Source organism: Dermacentor albipictus, chromosome 4, assembly GCF_038994185.2.
Source record: "Dermacentor albipictus isolate Rhodes 1998 colony chromosome 4, USDA_Dalb.pri_finalv2, whole genome shotgun sequence".
Lineage (NCBI taxonomy): Eukaryota > Metazoa > Arthropoda > Arachnida > Ixodida > Ixodidae > Dermacentor > Dermacentor albipictus.
This window is the reverse complement of record NC_091824.1, coordinates 93,724,356-93,747,806: the sequence shown is the minus strand read 5'-3', so window position 1 is coordinate 93,747,806 and position 23,451 is coordinate 93,724,356. Positions and strand designations below refer to the sequence as shown.

Sequence of the window (23,451 nt, the reverse complement as noted above, 5' to 3'; positions counted from 1 at the left end):
AAGGGCGATGCCTTCAGTTTGCTTTTGTCTTTACTGGTCTTTATTACAGCACCAATTTTACTTTTGTTGTTGCTGAACATTGATTTACGGCAATGGCCAGAGGTTGATGTCGGAAGACATTTGCACTGTGGCCTTCTTGAATTTAGGAACTTGTGCTCATTGCTTATTCAAAAGAAAGCTTTAGCTCAGGAGCTCCTACCTAACTGCATGGCAATTAATGAATTGTTTTTCTCGGCAACCAGTGCTTCGATTATTATAAGATTTGTTACATTTAAGGTTAGCTTAAATCTAGTGACTGTAAGAAATTGATTTCATATTTAGGCTTTCGTTTCTTTAAAACAACAACTGGCTGAAAATTCCAAATAAATAAACTAAAAGCTTATGTATGAAGTTCTCAACTGTAACTCGGCAATAAAAAACGATATCACAATTCTGTAAGCTGCTCCTAATAATATATCTGCAGTGGACATAATTTATGTATTAATCACCGCTCTGAAATATGTCCTTAATTTGGAAGTTGGACTTTTACAAAACCCTCTTAAACATTGTAAGTTTAACATAAGCTGTAAATTCATACATATATTGTATTTTTGCACATGTAACCCACAAAAGAATTCGAAAAAATTAGCAGCAATGTCGGGGTGCGAGCTATTTGCGTATTTGGACTTGAAGTGTGGCTTCACGGCAACGCACGCCGCACTGCCGTGAAGCCACATCGAGGTTCTCTGCCATTCAGTTTTGTTATCTCCTAAGGAGCCCCACCCTTGTGTGTTAAAGCTCTCGTCTCCTCTCCATGGTTTCCCATTCTCCTCTTTATGAATCTCCATCTTGTATTTAGTAGTTACTGAATAGTGCACGGTGACACTGGCAAACTAGAACTCTGATCATGATCAGCTGCGCTCAGCGGCTGTCTTAGCGCAGCATAAGCTGATGATAAAGCTACTACGTGGACGAGTCGTGCATCTGTGAGTGTATACTTTTTGCAAGTATTTTAGCTTGGTTGTACAGTCTAAGAAAAGTTTACACCCTTTGAGTTGTATCTTGCCACACAAAATAAGCGTCATCTGTCTTGTCTGCATTTCCTTCCTTTAACGCTGCGAGCCCGGTACTTCCCAGTAACGAACGGCATGCACATTATCAGCACGACATAGCATTGCCGACAGGAAAGTAGCGGGCGCGGCGTTTTCAAGAAAGAAAACGCGAGCAAGGCAGATGACAATTACTGTTGTGTGGCAGATATACACCCCAAAGGGTGTAAACCTTTTTTAGAGAGTATGCACTTATTTCCGTGGCTTAAAAGCACCAAATTTCTTTTTCTCTGGGTGGCAGTAATGGGGGGGGTTACGCTGTAAAATATGGTACATCACATTTGTTCGTTTGGATGCTTCTGCAGGTGCAGTTTACAGAACTGCGATGTCCATTTGTGATGCAAAGATAAAAATGTGTAAACTTCGTGTTTCAAAGTTTCTTAACTTACCAATTTCTGAAAATTTCCCTAAAGACATCCAGACCCTAAATCAGAGTTCTGCTTCCTAATGGCTCTTTAATTTAATTTTCTCTCTCATATAAAACAAATTTAATTCATATCAGTCCACCTACCGTATTTACACGACTGTAAGTCGACTCGAATGTAAGTCGACCCCCCCATATCGCGTGACCGAAAAAAAAAAATAAGAGTGCATACCCGAGGGCGCATTCGATAACGAAAATTTATTAGTAGCTGACATGGTCACTGGACTACTCGTCTTCACTAGTGCTGCCATCGTCATCGTTGCTGCGGTCCCACAGCGCGTCGTGGTCCAGCGAAATTTCAAATTTGGCAAACATCTTGCAGAACAGCAGCCCACGCCAAATGCACCTAACCACACGCAGCCGTCAGGGAGGCTCTTTTGACAGGTTCGGTTAGCGTAATTTCGCAGTCTTCTGCCGCCAGCCACTCGTTGTACTCACGGCGGAGCAGAACCTTAAAATTAAGGCGAAGGTCCGGGCTTGTTTCATGACCACGTCGCACTTCACTGGCAGGGACCGATCACGCATTTCAGCGACGTACGCCGCGAGCTTAGCATACAGCTCCGGAAAGCGTCCAGACTTCGGCACGTGGGAAATTTCTCACTTGCCGTCACAGGTGAAAATTTCGCTTCGCTGCAGTCGCCACTCTCGCACCACCCGTTTAGAAACATCGAAATTGCGGCCCGCTGCGCAGCGATTTGTTTCTTCGGCGTAAAGGATGGCAGCCCTCTTGAACGCTGCTGTGAACGAGTCCCGAACGATTAGTGGGCCTGGAGCACTCATGACTACTGGGGAAGCATAGAAGTAGCACGTAGCCGGCAGTCAAGTGGAACGCGTCTAGCCTTTTAACAGAAAAGAGAAACCCGCAAGCGCTGTCTGCTCTTCCATGAACTACCGATGCTCCCCACAAGCGCCGCCGTTCTGAGGGTGCCGCCGCAAATGGGAACAGCGGCGCTTCCATCAACTATCGACACCCCCTCACCCATCATTGTTGCATGCACTGTAAAACTCTCAAAAATGTTGAAAAACCCTTCCGAAAAGCGAACAAACACGCGGGATAGCGAAAAGATACGGGTAGGGCCATAGAGGAACCATAAAATTGTAACTACATTGTAGCTCCCGTTGGTATCGTTTTTTTTGGCGGCGCCATGTTTTGGTTTCGATTGTAAGTCGACCCCCCAACTTCAGACTTTCAAATTTAAAAAAAGGGGTCGACTTACAATCGTGTAAATACGGTATTGTCTCATGAAAGTATATCTGTGTTTTACATGAATTTGAATAAGGAAATCAGAGTTGGCCCTGAGCTAAAGATTCCTCTTGCCTCTTAAGTTTCAAAGTAATTGATATTTGTTGTAATATAAAATATATTTTCCTCAGGCTGCCAGCAACTGAAAGACAAGTTTTGTTATTGCAGTCTAATTGCTGCAAAACTAAATGTGGTCATACTATTTTTGTGGCAATGCTAAAATGTTCTATTGAATGTTAACATCATTGCAAAGTGTTCTTTTTACCAAGTTCTGATCATTATATATCATTATATAAAAAAATACTAATTAATGTAAGTACTCAGTTTTCACTATTGAATAGTGTCGTGTGTTGTACTTGTTTATTGAATATTAAAGTGTAGGAATAAAGAGATGCTGCTAGTTTAATTTCATGAGTGGTTTTTATTTATTTGTTTGTTTGTTCTGTAAACAAGCACGAGTTCTGACTTTTTGCGTTGACCAGTTCTAATACTGTGGCAGCTGTCATGAAAGTTGAAGGCATGAAGGAAGTTATAAGTGATGTCAGAGGCAAAGATAAATATTATTGCTTTTTTGGTGTTTAGCTCAATCGGAGGCAACTACACAGAGGTCTGAAAGGATAGGGTAGATGTTTGAACACAGGACCAAGCGCTAAGAAGGAGAAAAAAGTTTAGTAGCTTTGGAAGGATATCTTAGCTTGATGTATGGCCACTGCGATGTTGTACCTAATGCTGCTGGTGAACATTTTGCTGTTGATTTCTTTCTTTTTTGTGGTCTCCAGAAATGGGAATCCACATCAGAAAGATGACGAAACACCAGGGAGGCATGTACCAGTGCTTTGCAAACAATTTTTTGGGCACTGTCTACTCAACAGCGCGTGTCACGGTCCTGGCTGTGAATGAGTCTCATATTCCTGACAAGAATGGTTTGTCATCTTTTTTTTTCTCTCTCTCTGAACACTGTAGTTGTGTCATTATTAGCCATTTTTATGCATAATAATATACGAGAATTTTTTTCTTTTTTTCTTTCCCCCCATTTCAGGGGAGGATGAGAACGAGCCAGACAGCATCAATGGTGCAGCAGAAAATGCTGGGAAGAGAAAAGACACTCATAAGAGGAAAAAAAACAAAGGAGGTACAACAATTTTTGGTCCACAAATTTAAATTCAAATCTAGAAGCTATGAGGTTATTGTTGTCAGGTTAAGAAGATTGGCCACAACATGGTTGTCAATACATCTGTATGTGGATCAGTTTGTCAGTGAGGTAATAGCTAACTGTGCATGTTATGACTTCTAGTCTGCACAGAAACAAATAGCCATACAACTTGCTTGTAAAATTACCAGTGTGTAATCTGCCCAGTGTGGCCCAAGGGTGCGTGCCAGACTGTTCTGCAAGCGTAGGCATTGTAACATACTCGCCTAATATACACCATTGTCACTGCTGCAATTTATTGATTATGTCGTGCTTCATTTTTATGAACTGGGTGCTTAATTTTATTAAACTGGAACACAACCTTACAATGCTAATGTTCACTAAGATTGATGGGCATAATACTGCTGTCTGTTCTAAATTATATTAGTTGTTTAGGGTCAAATGATGCGCTTTTACTTTTCTCTTTTTGCCTGGACAAGCTTAGTGGCGGCATGATGGCATGACTTTTCTTGACATAGTGAAATTAACATGAGAACTTCACTAATTAATGGCCTGTGCCTACATGTATTCTTGATAAATATTTTGCAAAGTTCACAATAATGCATGTGTGAGGTTTCATTGCAGCAAAGTTGTGTTGCGTAGTGCGGTTTTATTGTCAAGATACTGCCATGACAGCAAATGGAGTAACCATGTTCTGGTTTCCCGGTTGCAGTGAAGTTGGTGCTGCCTTCCCGGCCTGAGATATCACGCCTCTCAGATGACTCAGTGATGGTTCGTTGGAATGTGCCACACAATGATGGCTTGCCCATCTCGTTCTTCAAGGTTCAGTATCGAGATGTGTCCGTTCCACACTCGCACTGGAAGACAGTTGAGGAAGATGTGCCCCCCCATATCCACTCCCACGCTATTGCGGGTCTCAAAGCAGGTGATCGCTCATTGCCTTTATGAAGCCAGACCTCTGTGCTGTATGAATTATCTTTCTTGATTCTCTTCATTCATCCTGCCAAATGCGATCTTAGTCACAGTTAGGTCCCTTAGAGCCTCTGACGAAAGTCAAGAAGGGGAGATTAAAGGAATTGCTCCAAACTAGGGCCCTACACATCTATGAAATTTGGAATGACCTTGTTACACCAGTCTGCTTGCTGCATCATCCACTGCTTCATGTTGCTCAGCCATGAATTTAGCAAAATGTTTGCTTCTCGAGATAGCTGAACCTCATAAACATCACACAGCCTTCACATAGTGCTACTGCTTAATATATTAGCACGACCACCCTAGCCTCATGTTAGCCTGTTGTTAATACTAAGTAGCAGAGGAAATAGACCCAAAGGAGAATTTCGGCAGAGTCAGTTGCCAACCTGTATTTGTGTCTTGTTCTTCGCTTCAAATAATAATGCAAGGTGCAATCATTTACGCTGCTCTAGAACATTTAGAGAACTGTTGAGCTAGCTTTGCCTGGCATTGTAGTTCCTCAAGACGTGGCAGTTAATGTGCTGTTAAAAATGATTATTAATGTGCAGCTCGTGCATTGCTATTTATTTTGTACAGTTTTGCCCATTGTACTTAGCTCAAGAGCAGGAACAGTGTGCCGGTTTCACAATTTTGACTTCCAACTATTTGCTAGCCATCATATTTTTGCTATTAGTGCTTTGCAAGAAATCAGGCTAAAGAGTTCTTACAAGGGCTGATTGTTGTTGCAAATTTAGAGCATGGTGGGTATGTAATCACTAAAAAGGAAAAGCCATTTAGAGGCACAGAGGGCACTAATTTATATGCAGTGGTGGCTATCATTAATGCATGAGAGAGTCGCTGATTGTGCATGGTGGAGCAACTCTGTTCTCTCATGTCATAGTTGCATGGCATTCATTGAATTGTATAACTTGTTAGCGCGGAAACAAGGACTAGGCAGAAGGGAAACAGCAAAGCTTGTGCATATTGTTTCCCTTCTGCCTTGTCCTTTGTTTCCGTGCTAGGAAGTTGCATCATGGAGTACCAGCCAGCCCGATCTCTAATATTGTTAATTAATTGAATGAATGAATGATTTATATAAATAATTGTGGGGCTAAACACCCAAAAATTGCACAGTGGGTTACGACAATCACTATAGCGAAGGGCTCCAGGTTAATTTTTACCACCTGGGGTTCTTAAATATGTACACCTAAAGCATGATGCACTAGCATTCTTGCAATCTTCCTCCATCGCAATTTGGCCATTCTGGTCAGGAATCGAACCCGCAACCTTGTGCCGAATAGCAGAGCACCATAATCACTGAGCTCGCTAAGCTATCGCAGCGAGTACAGCATACATTCCAAAGATTTTCTCAGTATGATGACCTTGGCTAACACTGCCACATTAACAGTGGCCGCAGCAAAAACATTGCTTTTGGTGATCTGTTGATTTCGGTGGAGCTGGACATTTTTTGACGCTGGTTCTTTCTGTCGGCACTTACAGGGGGAAGGTACAGGTTTCGCATTGTGGCTGTTTATTCCAACAATGATAATAAGAATGGGCCAAACTCTATCAAGTTTCTGCTGCACAAAGACCCTCCAAAGAGGAAACCCATGCAGGGACCCATTATTCGACGTGTCAAGGCTGAAAGCTCAACTGCTATCACTCTCTTTTGGGAGGTAAGTGGCTGCTTTTCTCTTCTGAAAAATATCTCATTCATCTCTCAGTTCTCATGGACCTCACGACAGCCAAGTCATTTCTCAATATATTTGACTGTTACAGCTAACATTTCTGATTAATTAAATAAAAAATGTGACATTTGTGCATCTTATGGTGTTTCTTTGGATGCTGTCTTTCTTGGGTTATTTCAGTGTTGTGTGTTATGCATTATGATTAATTTTCTTTCCCTGCACAAATGTGTTAATTTCATTTGCACCAACTTCAATGTTACAGAGTGTGTAGTGCAACCTTGAAGGTGTCTTTTCCCTCTCTTTCTATCTCTCTCTCTCTCTACACATTCTTTGTCAGCTTATAAATGTAACATAATGACTTCGGCTTTTTTTTTAAATTTTCCTCCCCTCCTATCTGTACTAATTTTTATTAAGGTGAAGCTTTCTTTATAAACCTTCCCAGACTTTCGTAAGCATGGCTGCTGTCTTTCCGAATATCTCATACCTTTTTAAAAAGATTGACTTGCATGCTCGATAGTGGAATCGAACCTCGGTTCCCTGCACAGCAACCTGATGCTCTAACCCGTAGGCCACAATCGCACGTATATTTCTATTGTGCCATTGCCAACTAGCTCCGTGAGATGATCGCCGCATGTGTCTCGTTACATAGTACAAGTGCACGAGATCACATGTGCATGCCCCTGTTTCCTTTGTGCCAAAGATGCAGGAATGAAAAGGGCAAATTAACGCTTCGATACGATGGATTCCAAAATGTGCGCTGGATCTGCATGATTATTTGGTGCTTTCAACCTGTGGTCTTCTTGCCTCTGCTATTTGCATCTGCCCCTCTTGGAAAGCAGGCAAGTGCTGTGTTCCCTCTTGCGGCGCTTGGCAGCCTGTTTCTTTCTTCTTCCTTTTGTGCCTGCGTGTTCTTTTTTCCCACCCAACAAAATACAAGACGAGGCTGTTCTGCTAATGTAAAGGAGAAAGCAGGATTGGTAGTAACATCATCCTTGTGTGCTTGCTGGAAAGCGTACAAAAGGAGGTAATAAATTATTTGGCGCCCTATCTAAATTGAAAATGAAATTGATTGCTTGCAACAGTTTATGTACCTTGAAATAGCAGAGGCTTAGGACACCTTTAATGTGCCATGAATTACTTGCACGTGATGTCACGTACACCCTTCATGGTGCGTTGCAGTGTGATAAGCAGGTGAGACTAAGTGAAAGTCAACAAAGGAGCATTAGGTGAGGTGCAGCATTTCACCATGATAGTAGTGCATCAACAATGTCATGATGACATCAGTGCAACTTGTATCTGCCCTGTGGAAAATATAGTGGCAGTTTACTTGTAACAATGTCAGCAAATGCCATATACTATAACTGTGGGCATTGTTTACCACACACCAGCATTAAGGTTTGTGAACTCTGCCCAGCCAACTATATGTCGTTATGATCTGATTTTTCAAGTTTTTCGTCATTGTTATATGTAGACTTCAAAGCATAGCCTGTTTCGTAGGGAGGAGGGAAGCCATGTGACCTTGCTGCGGACATTTTATTCCAGAGTACTATTGGTTTCAGTTCTTTCATTTATTGCACATGTCACCCCTGGCATCTATTTCTTTTCTTTGTGCAGTACTCGGACCTGGATGCTGTAGATGTGGAAGGCTTTTACATCTACTATAGGCTGACGCAGAGTGCTGGTGACTACCTAAAGATCACCGTGGCTGGCTCCAACACGCGCTCGTACACCGTCAGTTACCTACTGCCCGACACTTCCTACGACATCAAGATGCAGTGCTTCAATGTGGCTGGTGCCAGCGAGTTCTCCAACATATGCACCCATAAAACGCTTGGTAAGATATAATACTGATGTTTTTCTGACATGCATTGGCATGTCTCTGCTGAATTTTCGTAGATAGCCGTATGTGACTTTTGGGGTACTTGAATATCGATATTTTCAAATCGAATACCAAATATTATTTTGCTTCTAGACATAGCAAAATAGAAAGGTTGCATGAAGTCAGTCTGGCTTTAAAAAAAGCTTATTTGCATGATGCATGTAGTAATGCTGCTCACAAGTAGAAGTCCTGTTAATCACTGACACATCCGAAAATCCCCCCCTATGATTGATAAGCACATCTGGAGTCTTACATTCATTCAGTCTGTTACGTCTGAACACTACTTGCATTTTTCAGCGCTGCCCTCCATGGGAGAAAAAAAGGTGACTCCAGTGCCGGACCTGCTGGAGTCCTCGGTGTCTGGTGACAAAGACCTCCTGTACATTGTTCTCGGTGTAGTTTCTGGGGTGCTGGTGCTTGTGGTTGCTGTGTTTGTTGTCCTATTCATCCTGCGACACAGGCACAAGAGGCAAGCCTGCGCACAGGGTTAGTGAACACTCTCATGGCATGTATCGTCATAGCTTGCATTGTGTAGTGCAAGCTCAAAGACCTTAGATAACATGGCAGCATGCTTTTTTTTTTATGTAGATGTTTGGGTTACCATTCTGGTACCTCTGGTCTGATGCTTTGTTTTGCGTTGTTCCTCTGTCTGCATTGGTGTTGGTGTAGTAGCAAACTAATGCGTGGGGGAAGCCAAGATAAACTGAAAGTCAGTCTCTTGTCTCATTTTATGAGGTTGAATCAGAAAGTCCTTGCCCCTATCTTTTACTAGCCAAAATAAGGTACATGTAGGTAATTACAAAAATGCATATTATTCTACGTACCTTACACTTTTTCCTCATAGTCCCCACACCAGTTCAGACATTTGCCCCATCGCAGCACTAAATTTGAGATGCCCCTGTGGTAAAGTTTCTCCGGCTGACTGCGCAACCACTGTCGGACTGCTGTTTTGGCTTCATCGTTGCATGTAAACCGCTGTCCTGCCAGGAACGTCTTCAGCGAACCAAAAACTTGGAAATAACTAAGGGCAAAGTCCAGACTGTGTGGTGGGTGGTGCAGACTCTCCCATTGAAATGACCGGAGCTTGTCGCCAGTTGTGATTGCCACATGTGGCCTGGCATTGTCATGGAGAATAACCGTGCTGTCCACATCAAGAATCATTCGGTGTTTTCGCCTGATGGCAGCCAGCAGATGTGACAGTGTGGAGCAATAACTGTCGACATTGATGGTTGCACTTTGTGGCATGAAATCCAGCAGCAGCGGCCCTCGGCGATCCCAGAAGACCATTAACATCACTTTCCCAACAGATGACACTGAACGGAATTTTTTGTCACAGGCGAACTTGTATGTTTCCACACTATGCTCTGCTGCTTTGATTCCGGCATGAAATGCAGTATCCACATTTCATCACCAGTAACAATGCGGTCCAGGAAACATTTACTCTCCTCGACATACCATTGCAGACTATTCAGCAGTCATTCTCTTGCCTTTCATCATGTTATCCAACTGCTTAGGCACCCACCGTCTTGCAGCATTCCGGTACCCTAAGGACCCATGAACGATGTCGTAAACACTGCCATATGAGATGCCAAGCTCCTGGGAAATGTCCTTGAGTTTCACACACCTATCTGCTTTCACCATTGCATCCACATGGGAAATGCTGTAGTTAGTCAACAATGCATGTGGCCTCCCCGAATATTCGTTGTCATGCAAGTCTTCACAGCCTTTTGCGAACTCACAAAATCACCACCTCACACTTCTCAAAGAGGCAGCCCACCTTTTCCCATAGGTGGTCTGCCTTTCCCTGTGGATTTCTATGGGCATTCATCCCTTGCTCCATAGAAAACGAATCACACTTCATTGCTCGTATGCCATGGACATGTGAAACACAACCTCCATCTTGAACAACTGATGGCAGCACCGTGCTGCGGAGCTACTGGCAGATAAGGCCGCGCTAGAAAGGTTCAAGAAAGGTCCACCGCTGGGAATGGATATGTTGTGTTTGCTTTTACAGTTGTAACTTGGCTTTAAAAAATAAATAAATAAAAATAAAATAAAAATTTTAAAAAAGGCATAAAAACTTTCTATTTATCTGCGTGCTTAGCAATATTAATGTCTTTTTCTTCTTTTGTTTCTTATTGTTGTTTCTTAGGTGCAAGTGATCATAACAGCAACTTGCAACAGAATGGCCATATGGGGAATGGGGATTATTTCACAACGCAAAGTAGGATCACCATCAATCCTCTGGATTCAATTGAGGTAAGTCCGTGTGTAGGACTATAGAATGTAATAAGGCTTTTGTGTCTTTCTCCTCTCTCAAACTGTCACATCACTGTGGCAGTATTTGTCGAGATTATCTTGGCTGAATGTTTATTGTTCCATCTAAGCTGCTAGCACTGACATTGCCATGCTGTGCTTTACAAGTACATCTCTAGGTGACAGTGCTGGCTCATTTTGCAGTAGAATGACCATTGTTGCCTTGCTACTAGAAATAGCTTGTGCTACTTCTTCATTTTGAGGTCACAAGTTGCACAGAAGTGTTTTGTAGCTGCTCTGCTTAGTACCTTGCTTATTGCTGGTACTTACCCGATTTGTACAAAATGTAGGGAATTTTAAAAGGTGAAGAAAAGGATATAAGAAGTTTTATAAAGAGAACATTATAAATCTGCATTCTCAGTAAAGTGTGTGATTGGGAAATGTTGGTTAGTATCATATAAATACAGTGCATTTCTCAAATATTGAGCATTTATTTATTTATTTATTTATTTATTTATTTATTTATTTATTTATTTATTTATTTACAAATACTGCTGTCTCAAAATTGAGACATAGCAGGAGTGGGTAAGTACTTCAACATAACATACAATCAACATGTCACATGTAAACGAACTAATACAAGCAGATTTCTCTAGGTGATTTGTGTCTTTTAAATGAAATACTGTGCTGAAGTAGAGTACTGCAGTCTGGAACGAAAACCTTGCAAAACTAACATTTTGTAAAGTCAGACCTCATTCTAAAGAAACAGGATATACTAACATAATGGATATGGCAAAGTAAATGAAAGCCCCCCTTGAAATCTTCATAAACATTCCATGTATTCCTAACCTCGTTTTAACGAAGTAATAGTGTCCTGCCAATGGATATAATGGACTAGACTTCGTCTTTGGAACCAAAAAATACGAAACCCTTGCACGCCGAATTTATCACTTTCCACGAGGGAAGGCACACATTCAATGCAGAAGTTCGCAACTCCTGTGAGTACGCCTTCGAGCAACACTAGTCTTTCTCACCAGTGCACATAGCAGCCACTCATTATCGCCACCACACTTCTCTCTCTCGCTACAGCATCATGTAGGCTGGTGCAGCTAGGCGTGGCCTCTGAGATCGCATCGGTGCCTGTGCAATCTTGAAGGCCACAAGTCTGTTCAGCCAAGCTGGTGCAGCGAGATTCATGCAGCGAGGTGCGCGAGTGGTGAATCAGCCTGAATCAGCTGCGTAGTTGGCACATCATGTTCTGTGTGACATGTTGCTTGACTACGATGAACTTTGCTTGCATTGCAGCGACGCACAGTTACGCCAGCACTGTTACGCACTGTTAGGCCATGTGTTGCATTCACCAAAGATGCTTTTGTTGTTTTATTAAAATTTCGCTGCATACGTGGCCATGTAGCTGTTCTGTGCTCCACAATGCAGTCTTCTTCTATGCATGTTTAAAGTTGTGCACACCATTGGGACTATATTGCAGTGAAGAGAAACAGTGTGTACAAACAAGCCTCAGTACAGTCGCTGACCGATTTTCCGGACCGCGCGAGCGAAAAATAGTCTGAAAAATTGAAGAGTCCAAAAAACTTGTTCAACCTAAAATGAAGAAAAATTTATTAGGCTTAGAGCGGCTTAAAAAACTCTCTAATAATGCCTTGTCTCGTACTAAGTTTGGAAGCAATCAGACTTGCCTGCATTTGCGCAAGAGTGACGTCATCTCCGTATACAGTCAACAAGAGCATCACTGCATTGGCAATCTCTGCCAATGGAGTTTGCCACGGAGATTGAAGAAACGAGCCACGTTTCTTCACACCACTTGGTTTTCGTGAAGGTGCACTAGGTGACGCAGATCACACAAATGCAAAGCCTTACAAACACACATAAAGATGCGACGTTTCCAAGACACATCTGCTCAGTGGACACACCACGTGCAAAGTAGCAACTGAAACTTTATAGAAAGAAAAAATAACAGATGCCGCATTAAGTGCTTATGATGATAGTGCGGACCGAAAAAAAAAAAAGCTGGAGCATTGTGTCAGCCAAGGAAGAGCGGGCATGGCCTCCGAGACAGGAGGACGGTCGACACGCTCTGTTGATAGCAAGCACCTCCAAAACTTGGGAGACTATAGACTGGGCAATTTGCAACCAAGCCAGTGCAAAATCCAGAATAGTGGCCTCCAAGATCAGGGAGCGTGGCTTAGGGTGGGCAATTTCGTCCAGAAAACCGAACTTTGAGGCCTGAATTCATCTGAAAAATTGGTCGCAAAAATGTATTAGCTCTATGGGAATCGTGATAGTGCACTTATGAAGTCTGGAATATACATCAAGTCCGAATTTTTGGTGTCCAAAAAAATCCGTCGGGCACTTTATTATGAAGTCATGCTTGCAGAAAAAAACTTGTAAGTTGCGAATTTGGTTATTTCAAGATTTTCAAGTTTCAGCAGTAAAAATAATTTTAAAAATTTCCAGAATACTCTTGGTGGATAGTATCTTGTCATTAAACATTTAAAAATAAATCACGAGAAAATCGGACCATAATGGCGCTAGTATGAGTGTCAGCTCGTGCAATGCAGATTACGCTGGGAGCAAAGCATCGGCATGGTTCATGGCGTCCAAGACCAGATGGCACGGGCATCTGGTGATGGTGTAAAAAGATACAAATACAGGTACACTTTGTGTCGAAGACCAGATGGCACGGGCATCTGGTTATGGTGTAAAAAGATACAAATACAGGTACACTTCGATACACGTACGTACTCGCATAATGATCGCACCCCTGAATTTTGTCATCAAAATTTGATTTTTAAAAATTTCCCATGTAATGATCGCACCCCGAACTTCCCGCAGCGATATGTCGTGTGCCTAGTCTAGCTAATAATGATCGTGCTTACCATCTGTCTAATGCTACGCAAACGACTCTTCAAGACAAACCAAGTGGTCTGCACGCACCAAACATTCTTATGTAGATGCCTCATTTCATTACTTTCATCACTTTCTGCACTTCCATGACTAAAAAAAAAGCTGCAACCAAACTTGCTTTTATTATGTGTAGGCTTTATAATGATTGTGGTCAGCAACAACAAAAAAGGCGCCTTTCGATTCTTCTCATCTGCACTCGTGGGCACGCAACAAATCGCGAGCGGCAACGATAGTAGCAACCAACAATAGTAGCCACGTTTACACTGGTACGTTAAAAGTGTACCCCATTAATACGCCGACGCTTGTAACACAGCTAAGATATTCACGCACCCTTGGCGGAAACGTGCCGTATTAGCATAGTAGTGAAGACAGATGCCGCAGTTTCTGCAGCATGCCAGCCATGTGTTTCTATGTCACTGGCACCTATGCGCGCCCATCTGTTTCTGTCCCCTCAAAGTGGACATGGCTATGTCATTGCCGCTAACTTGCCGATATTAACAGTATTATTCGTTACTGATATGGAAGAAACTGTTTCAATGCACGTAATTTACTGGTATCAGTCTTAGCCTGGTATCATGAAGAGTGCCGGCAAAGTGGAGTGAACGCTTTGTGCTCTCATTCGCTTCACTGTGTCTCCTGCATACATATCGACAGTGTTCTTGCCGCTCAAACTTTTCATGTGGCAGGATGCGTGCCGATAACTTCTTTCTCGGTTGCCATTTTTATCGTCTTGCTAGATTTACCAGCCATACAGGCTCCAAGTACTATCACATGCTTGAAATGACCAAGAACTCCATTAAATCGAAACTATGGCACGAAAGTACTTGGTCAAATTACGAAAAAAACACGGTTTTCAGTAGAACTAAGATCGGGAAATGAATATAGTTTGTTACATCGCAGATTTGGTTCGACTGTATAGAGAAATAATTTTGGCTCCCCCTTCAACTTCATTTTGAGAAGGTTTTACTGTATTTGCCTAGTGTTTGCCGCTATTCTCTATGTGAAGAGACGGTTATCAGCTTGTTTATGGGCAGTGCTCATTGCGAGCAACATACAAGTTGTTCCAAATGAAAGCTAACCTTCGATCCAGCCATGTGCTCATGCTATTGAGCCAACAGTGTTTATAATTAGCAAAGAAATAAAAATTGTTTGGCAGCTTTAATTAGTTTAATATTGACTGATGTATGTTGCAGGAAGTGTAGAGAAACACTAGTGATCTGTCGTCTATGCAGTAATAATAATATTCTGGCTAACTTCTTGTTTATTAGATGGTATATAGAATGTTTGTTGATTCACTTTAAGCTAACTGTGCATAAAAAAAAGGAAAGCTCCAACTGTGATGTACAGCTTGGTTTCATGCAGAGCCAACCAGAACTGTGTGCACTGTAACCTGGAACACATATATAATAGTTACCTAATGTATAACACAATTGCCAGTTGTCAGTGCAATGGAGGGTTTTTCACTATCTTGATGTGCTTTTTGTTGCAGCTTTCAGAGCTCTCCAGGGAGAAGTACGCAGCTGCCATAGTGACACAGATCTCAAATGGTCACAGGATCAGTCCAATGGATTTGAGTAAGGTCACCAAAATTCACTTGCTGTTCGGTTGATCATGTGCTATGTTTAGTGTCTTCAACGAATGTTAATTATCTGCTAAATATGTGTGCGTGTGCTGGCACACACTTGCAAGCATGCACAAGGGATAGGGTAGAGGGAACATACGACATTTGGAAGTATGTGACCTGACTGGGAATATAACTCTGAGTGGACTTTTCTTTTTTGTTTGTGAATATATCTAAAAATATTAACATAATGATTTTAGTGTGATTATGGCAGGTTCTAAAACCACCAGCCAAAGGCTCCAGAAAATTAAAACATGCACAGGCAGTACTTTTAAAATGGGTATTCTCGGGTAAAATGGAATGATCTTCTGGCATATCACTTTCGGAGATAAGGCTCTATTCGTGAGACACATGGCGGCTCCGTGGCTGCCATGTTGGCTTCTCATTAGCTGTTGAGAGGTCACCTGTATTTAAATTTGTGCCTTAAAGTGGAATTGTTGGGAACTTTTGCATTTTGCACTTTTATCAAGATGACCAAATCTGACGTGGAGCTGCAGGCTTTTTCGAATAATGCATCTGCAATTGCGTGAATATGTGGTGATGGTCCAAGATAGCTGCCATGTCAGCTTGTTGATTGGCTGAAGGAATACAGTCGACTTACATTAGTTCGACCCTTGCATAACTGACGAAATCGATCAAATTATTCAGCAGGTCGAATTAAATAAGGTACAGAAAAAAAAAATGCCAAAACACACCATTGATTCCTATGATAGTAATTGCCCGATTCTACCATGCCCCCAAATCAAATGCACACCCACTTTATATGTCCAAAGAAGAAAGCTAGCCTAGAAATGTCATTAAAACGTCTAAACAAAGTAGAAAATTAATGCACACCTGATTTTCTAAGATAAAAAGTGAGCAAAGGCAAAATATTGTTTGCACAATGGCGGCTGATTTTCTAAAGTCAGCTTTGCCATATGGTTTTTAATGTCAACTTCACCGCAATAGTTCAGTGTTATGCAGAAATGCATATAACCATTGTTAACGCTGTTTTGGTTTTGGTGTCTGATTGCACTGTGAAGGCAATTTTGGGCCCATTTTTCTTTAAAAAGAAGATACGCTTTATAATCGGGTAATACCATAAGTAGACATTGTGAACTGTGGTTATTGCTTCAAAATCTTTCTAGGGCAGCTCAAAAATAAGTGTATGTTCAACGCATGCACTGTCCCCTAGGCTCCATAGAGATGGACACTGCCACTAAAGGTGTCTGTCTCTATTGGGGTCACTGTAAAGGACAGGCGTGTGCACTCTGACTAGTCAAGTTTGAATTACCCTGTGAAGGCCAATTTTAAGACTGAAATAACGATAGTTTGGGCCCATAAACATCCATGGTTGTCAGCCGGGACTTTCAATCGAGATCAAATTTATCAAACGGAAGCCTAAACAGGCTTTCAATCTAGATCAAACGGAAGTCTACTGTATGACTTGAGTGCCACAGGAAGGGCCGTTTCGTAAATGTCAATTTGACTTAACGTGACATTCCACTGGGTCACCATTTCAGAGATGTTTTGCCATAATTTGTGGTGCGGTGAGCCACATGAAATATGTTAATGAGCGCCCATATGTCAATGGCGGCCCAAGGGTGTGTGCAGTAAAACGTTGTTGATATGTACCCACTTAATAAGTCATTCCAGTTTAGATATAGTCGCATTGGATCCCCCACCCTGTCGCCATTGAACCTAATATGCTGGCTGACTACATAAGTCGTAGTCGCTTAATGCATGCCAAACAGTTAGTGTGTAGTATTTACTTCATTTTTCGGCACATACAAGCGTGGAATCAGAAAAATGCTGTGCACGCAGACCATGATTTCAGGAGCGGAGCATCACCGCCAACATAGACACTCTCTTCACTTGCCCCGTCGAGCCGATGCTAGTGAAATTCCATCCCTGCATTCTCCCATACCGGAGCCAGAGGATTGCATGACAAATATGTCATGGGCCCCACCTTCCTTTTTTGTTCTTCTTTTTGTTCCGGGTGGCGCACTTCCAGTGACGGTCTAATGCGCAAGCTGTTGCGTTTGTCTTGTTTCACGAACACCTGATTAGCAGTATAGGTCAGTGCCCCAATCACGAACACTCAAGCAGGCGCGAGAGGACGAAAAAGCATGATCGTGGCGCTGAAACACATAAATGAAATAGTCTCATTCTCTGCGCATGCAACTGCGTGATGTGGGAACATGCAGACAATCCGGAAGCACATCTCTAGGTTTATTTGATTCAGCCAAATTTCTCTGCACCTTCTCCACCTATTAACGGTGCACTGCACCTAGGCCTTCAATTCCCAGAGGTGCAGTGGTGCACCCTGCACCCTCATGTTCGATTAAACAGGGTGCAAGGTGAGGTGCCATTGTGGTGCAGTGCACCGTTGAACCTTGCAGTGAGTGGGTGCAGCCCGGAACACCTTAACTGGCACCATCTGCACCTATTCGTTTGTGGTGCCGTGCACCTTTTCTGAATCGAACAAACCTTTTCTTGCTAGAGTATGAAACAAAGCAAAAATACACAGACATTCCGTTTATATGTTTTATCATTTCTCAAAGCTTTAATTTGACTTTTGAAGCAACAGATTAAACAAATAACTGATGTTGCCTCGAATGACTCTCGCAAAGTCACGTGTCGCTATGAGTGGCATCACAGCACGGCCACATATGTAGGTACACTTGCGCGATTGATGTTGACTCTCTGGCTGGGAGCACGGCGCCCACGGTAAGAAGAGGAAACAGCATTTGGTCAGAAATTTCAGCTCTTTCTGCATTATACCTGGGAATGTAATACTCGGCAGACACGATCGTTAGCGCATTGTATGCATGGCCAGACGTGGTGAAGGGGCCCTGTAAGACTTCTGTGTGGTTTGTTCGAGATGTCGTCACTGCTGTTCTTCCCCTTTGACTACCATATTTGCACGATTCTACCGCGCCACCAATTATAACGCACAGTTGTACTACCACCCAAATATCCAGAAACATAACTTGGTGCTAATTCTACCACGCACATCAAGTAACGAAACCTGAGTGGACATGTACTGTCCTGAAACTATATTATGGAACATACAAAGGCACACCGACATGCACACAGCCGAACCTTAGCGACTAGTCGCTATCGTAGTCCAACGACACCTCCTTTTCTGACCACAGACAGCCGTCCTCAGTTCCATTTAATGCATTAGAAATGCCACATTTCTTGAAGGGTTGTGCATGACTGTTTGTGGAAGGGCATTCCATGCACCATGGGCCCACCTTGCAATGTCTCCGAGCGTCACTTTCTTCAGACGAGCCGTTCGATCTGACGAGCCGTTCATATTTTCTTTTTCTAAGAATAGTTTCGTTTTCAGATTTTTAGTAGAATTAGTTTTCATGGTAATGCGCATGCAAATTTGAATAAACTTTTATTTTAATAAAGTACACGTTAGAATCGTGCAAATATGGTATATGGCAGCGGTAATTTTTTGCGTGACGGAAATATTATCGATTACTTTGTCAGTCTTGTACTGATGACTATTTTTCTGTTTCAGGTGCCGAAGACATCATAGTGAAAGCAGAGGACGTTTAGGAGAATCTCATTTGTATTTATAACACGAGAAGTTGGAGTGGAGCGTTGCTATGCAATTTCTGCTGGACATACTGCAGTGTACAATGAATTTTATATACATGTTTATTAAATATTCATATCATTTGTCTTTCACTTTTGTTCAGCTTGCAAATCTGCAAGAATTATCCCATTTTTGACAAGGGATCAGTCTTGAATGATGTAAACATGACAGTGTTCAGCTTTCTTGTTTTGTCTAGACACATATCCCTTGCAAGAACCCTCCACTTCCAATGAGAAATGGCTTGGTAAATGGCATGCAGGACAGGAGCATTGTGCAATGTCTGCTAATGTAACACACTTGTATTGTAGAGAACAAATCTAAAGAAAGTTGCTGAGCAGACTTGACAGGCTCTCTCCTCTTTTTCATTTCCATAAGCCCCTGTGCCGAGGTTTACTTGGTGAATAAGTGGTTTTAAATCAGAAGGAAAGTGTGTCATATATTAAACATCTGTAGTACTTGGCAAGTTTGTAAACAGCAAATTAAGTACTTCTGTAGTTTATTGTAATAACAACTATATGAACACTTCAGCCACACTTGCAACCTAATGTCCTGGATATGTATATTGCCACATTCCATATCGCTGCCACATGTAGGTACTAGGCCATGAAGAAGACGCTGAAGCAGCTCATTGGTAGAGAAACGGATGACGATGACGCATTGACTCTCCTACTTCGGTGCGACAATAATACGTATATCCTCTTCGGACCCTGTGTCGCCTCCCCTTCCATGAACAGCAGCTTTCATAATTTGTAAAGGGACAGACAACTGCTCAGAGCATGAATCGAGATAACCTTGCTGATGGAATGATTCACTATCTTAGTAGCTAAAATGAGCCATATTTTTCTCATTAAATGTGGACTTGTATCATTAATTCATCACTAAAAGTCACAAAAGATGTTATTTGGGGCCCCACGTGGCAAAAACATGAAGCCGCATAAGAGGTCCACCACGTGACCTACTAGTGTATGTGGTTGCTGGTCTGTTTATTAGTATGGAAGTGCAGCATACCTTTCATGATTAATGTTTTTCCTGACTTACAGTGTGCAGATAAGCCTTCGTTTGTGGTGAGCAGAAAAGTAACGCTGCCTTCGCCTTCGATGAGTTGGCTTGGCTCGTCTGTCGACAGAACGATAACGGGGGCCAACCAGCCATGGCGTAGGCGTGTACTTCTTGGGAAAATGCAGTACAAATATAAGAAATGTCTGTACAACAACGCGAACTTATTGCACCAGCCTTTTATTTTCAGAATTGGTTGAGAAGGTCAAAATGTAGGTGGTTAACCACAGTCACACTCACTCCTGTGAAAGCAGAACGATTGGCGGCTTTTACAATTTGCAAGGCTGGCTATCGACATTGCTCTCACTTCACAGCATTGCTGGAGGAGGGACTCTTACTTCTTTAGAGGCTGCTGACATCGAAAAATTCTGCTTATTAAATATCCAAGCGCTTTTGGAAGTAACCGCTGCAGATGTAAACACTACGAAGGGTGAGCTTAGCGTTGTGCCATAAAAAACTAGGTCCTTAAAAATCGGTTGTCAGTCCCTTTAATGCTTAACCAGGGGGAGGTATTCTGCAAGAGTCCACCTAGTGGACTGTCCATTTCAGCCGCTGCTGATTGGCTAGAGCTGCTCGTCTCCTTGCTCATACAGCTGCATCCAATCAGCAGCGGTCCAAATGGACAGACGACTAGGTGGGCTCTTACAGAATAACCACCCCTGTAGTGATAAACAAGAATAATCTGGTGTAACATAAAACTAGATGCAGGCAATACCATATGTCGAGCATGTAATAACTTTGTTGCCACTGGTTCTCAAGAGAATTGATAGTTTATGCAAAGTGTGCTGCTGCATTGTCGGAAATGAAAAATGAATGTGTCGTGCATTTCAGATACCACCAAGTAATGCAGCAAGCTAGAGTGAACAGTGGGGGCGAAGTATCGTCGTCGTGTTAAATCTGTATCTGTGTGTTTAAGAAAACAAGGCGCTTTTATCTCAATGAACTTGAGAAATTGACTATCCACATAAATGGAGGTTTTGATGCAAGCATGTTCCCATGCATTCTTAATAAACCAGTTGGCAATGAGAACTTACTTTAAATGGTGTTGTGCACTAGGGTTTTTCGAGTATATGTGTGTATATGTGTATATATTACTCGATTACTTTAAGGTGTACATTATTTGCACGAAAAATCAGAATGAGTACTTGAATAAACAGTTGCTAATTATCTCTTAAACTAATTACATTATGCCGCGTATTGCAGTTTACAAATTGTAGCTGGTGACATGGACAGTCATATTCATTATCTTATTAGTTATAAGCGACTTGCACATTACAACACATTGCAGCACACTGCTGTTATATCGTGACATAGTGCGACTTGAGCAGTGCGGCAGTGTAGCGCGTGTAACTGTGCCTTTGAATTGAAGTGCACAGTGCAAGCATTTGGCACAACACTTTGCTTTCTTCTCATGAGAAAAAACAAGCATGTTGCAAAGCTTCCTATGCATGAAATCCTCCGAAATTCCCACCGCAGCTCAGCTCAAACGAGCAGTATAGTGCGGCGCCTTGCATTCACCAGCAGGGCCTTGCGTGTTGTATTGCCCAAAACAGATAAACCTGGCATAGAGGGCGCTGGTGACCGACATTTCTTAAAGCCCCTTGAACTTCGTACAGTAGCGCCACACTTTGAAGAATGCCGCCTCCTCACGCGCTGAGGCCGACGCCGCGTCATTATTGGCCTAATGGCATCACGTGGCCCTTCACGCTGGCTTCGTTTGTTTACAGTCATGCTTCAGCCCCATTTTCGCTTGAGAAGCATCTACAAAGTGGCGAGGAGCGCATGTTGGCACTATTGCTATTCTGTGTTGTTTGGTTTGCGAACGCCTTGAACTAAGTTTGATGGCAAGTGCGACGTCACTTCATGGCATTTTGTATGACCATAACCTGCTGCGCCGTCGTATGCCAAAATATTTTTAGAAAAGACAAGACGCTTTTGTAGATAGCGTCGGGTAAGCGATACGGGTTGAGAAGAAAAACATGGATTCGTCGAATTGGGAGGGAGACCTTCAGACCAACATTTTCCACACGACTATACGAGGTAGTTGCGATACTCTCGTAGTATAGTATGTGTCACGCTTGCGTAATTTGTTGTGGGCCATAACGTGATAGATATTGCACAGTTCACTGAGGATGTTGCCATTTGTCTGCACACTTAAGTATGATTCCTAAGCGACGTGTACTTTGTTTATAGAAGCAGTACGTGGTCGTATTTGGTGCGCTTAATCATATTGTACGCCAACAGACCTGAATTCACGGGCATGCGAGGCTGCATGCGAAAACGTGATTGCGAAGCCTTTAGGATTAAGCGCATACCTTTTAACAAAATTTGAGGCTCGAGCTTGAAAACTCGTCTTAGGAAAGCAACTCTGCATTTTGTGGTTACTAACTAGACTCGTTTAGAGCGAATAGCTTTGTTTGCCTCTTTTGTTTGTGTTCACCACTGGCGGTCGACCGGTGGATTTGCGATACAAAGGAAAAGTGTGCATGCTCTCCCGAAACCACGTTCGTCACCGAACGACAGCATCATAAATATTTGAGATGTACGTGTTCGTGTCAGCTTTAAAGTGTGTGTAGGGTAAGATGCGGCGGTTTAGCCATTTGCTCGTTCATTTAGTCGTTCGCTTACTCGTTTGTTCAACTATTAGCTCGTTTGACCACTACGTCTCTGAGACACACGTAATGAGACAACAAATGGTGCCTCAATATGAACGACTGCATCGTTTGACTTACCGCAATTTCGGCCACGTCATAGAGCGGCAGTTCTTTGCCCGGTCATCACTTCACTAGTCGTATCTTGCAAATGTTATTTCAGAGAGAGTGCAATCGTCCTCAATGCATGCACCTTAGTGCAACTCGGTTCGCGACAAGTATGTCACTTTGTGAATGGATGAGCTAACGCACAATGAAATGTTGTGATGAGCTACTAACCTGGAAAATATATTGGACTTGTTTGAGCCTGAATGAACTACTATTACCGCATTCCTGCTTTGCAAAAGAATAAATAAAAACTCATTTCATTTTCTATATACACAGAACCCCGATTCTCTGATTGGCCGCAAGTATTTCTGTCGACTTTGAGGCACGAGAAACATAATAGTGCTTAGAAGATTGGCAAGCACGCACGTTGGCCGGACTGTAGCTTGCAATACTCTTTCGAACCTTCAGAGCAGCAATAGTTTGTGCCCTCTGTCGGATTTTGTACATCTTAGCTGACACTCACCTCGAATTCACATGGTAAGGACGGCGCAGATTATTTGGGCCACTGAGGGCTTGCTGGAGGTCAGGATGTTGGCATTCTAACCTAAATGTGTTATTTACAACCAATCACAAGGGCTTGCGTGACATGCACTTGAAAAATATTGTGTACCTAACTGTAGCGAAGGCGATACATACGGAGTCATCATGGCACAGCTTTAGCGCTCGTTCAGATAATTTTTAAAGAAAGTTATCAAAACAGGAAAAAAAAATCTGTTGTCACTGAATTTGTATAACCATCCGTATAGAAATTCTATGCTGTAGACAAAGTTACTTGGCGCTAGAAAGCCAATGCGAACGCTTAAAGCGCGTCGCCTTGCT

At 42.4% G+C, this 23,451-nt stretch overlaps 1 protein-coding gene across 2 annotated transcripts in view; it reads left to right on the top strand.

The window, feature by feature from the left end:
• The window catches only part of LOC135919969 (interference hedgehog-like), a 33,560-nt gene extending 14,651 nt beyond the window's left edge, over window positions 1-18,909 (top strand). Inside the window, exons 9-17 of one of the 2 annotated variants that reach the window (XM_065453991.1) lie at window positions 3,535-3,678; window positions 3,795-3,887; window positions 4,618-4,830; window positions 6,357-6,532; window positions 8,159-8,378; window positions 8,721-8,909; window positions 10,576-10,682; window positions 15,094-15,183; window positions 18,740-18,909. In XM_065453991.1, the coding sequence (XP_065310063.1) occupies window positions 3,535-3,678; window positions 3,795-3,887; window positions 4,618-4,830; window positions 6,357-6,532; window positions 8,159-8,378; window positions 8,721-8,909; window positions 10,576-10,682; window positions 15,094-15,183; window positions 18,740-18,757 (1,250 nt within the window). In that variant the 3' untranslated portion in view covers window positions 18,758-18,909. The remainder of the gene's footprint in view (window positions 1-3,534; window positions 3,679-3,794; window positions 3,888-4,617; window positions 4,831-6,356; window positions 6,533-8,158; window positions 8,379-8,720; window positions 8,910-10,575; window positions 10,683-15,093; window positions 15,184-18,739) is intronic. The other variant, XM_065453990.1, reaches the window with a different exon arrangement.
• The last annotated feature ends 4,542 nt before the right edge of the window (window positions 18,910-23,451 follow it).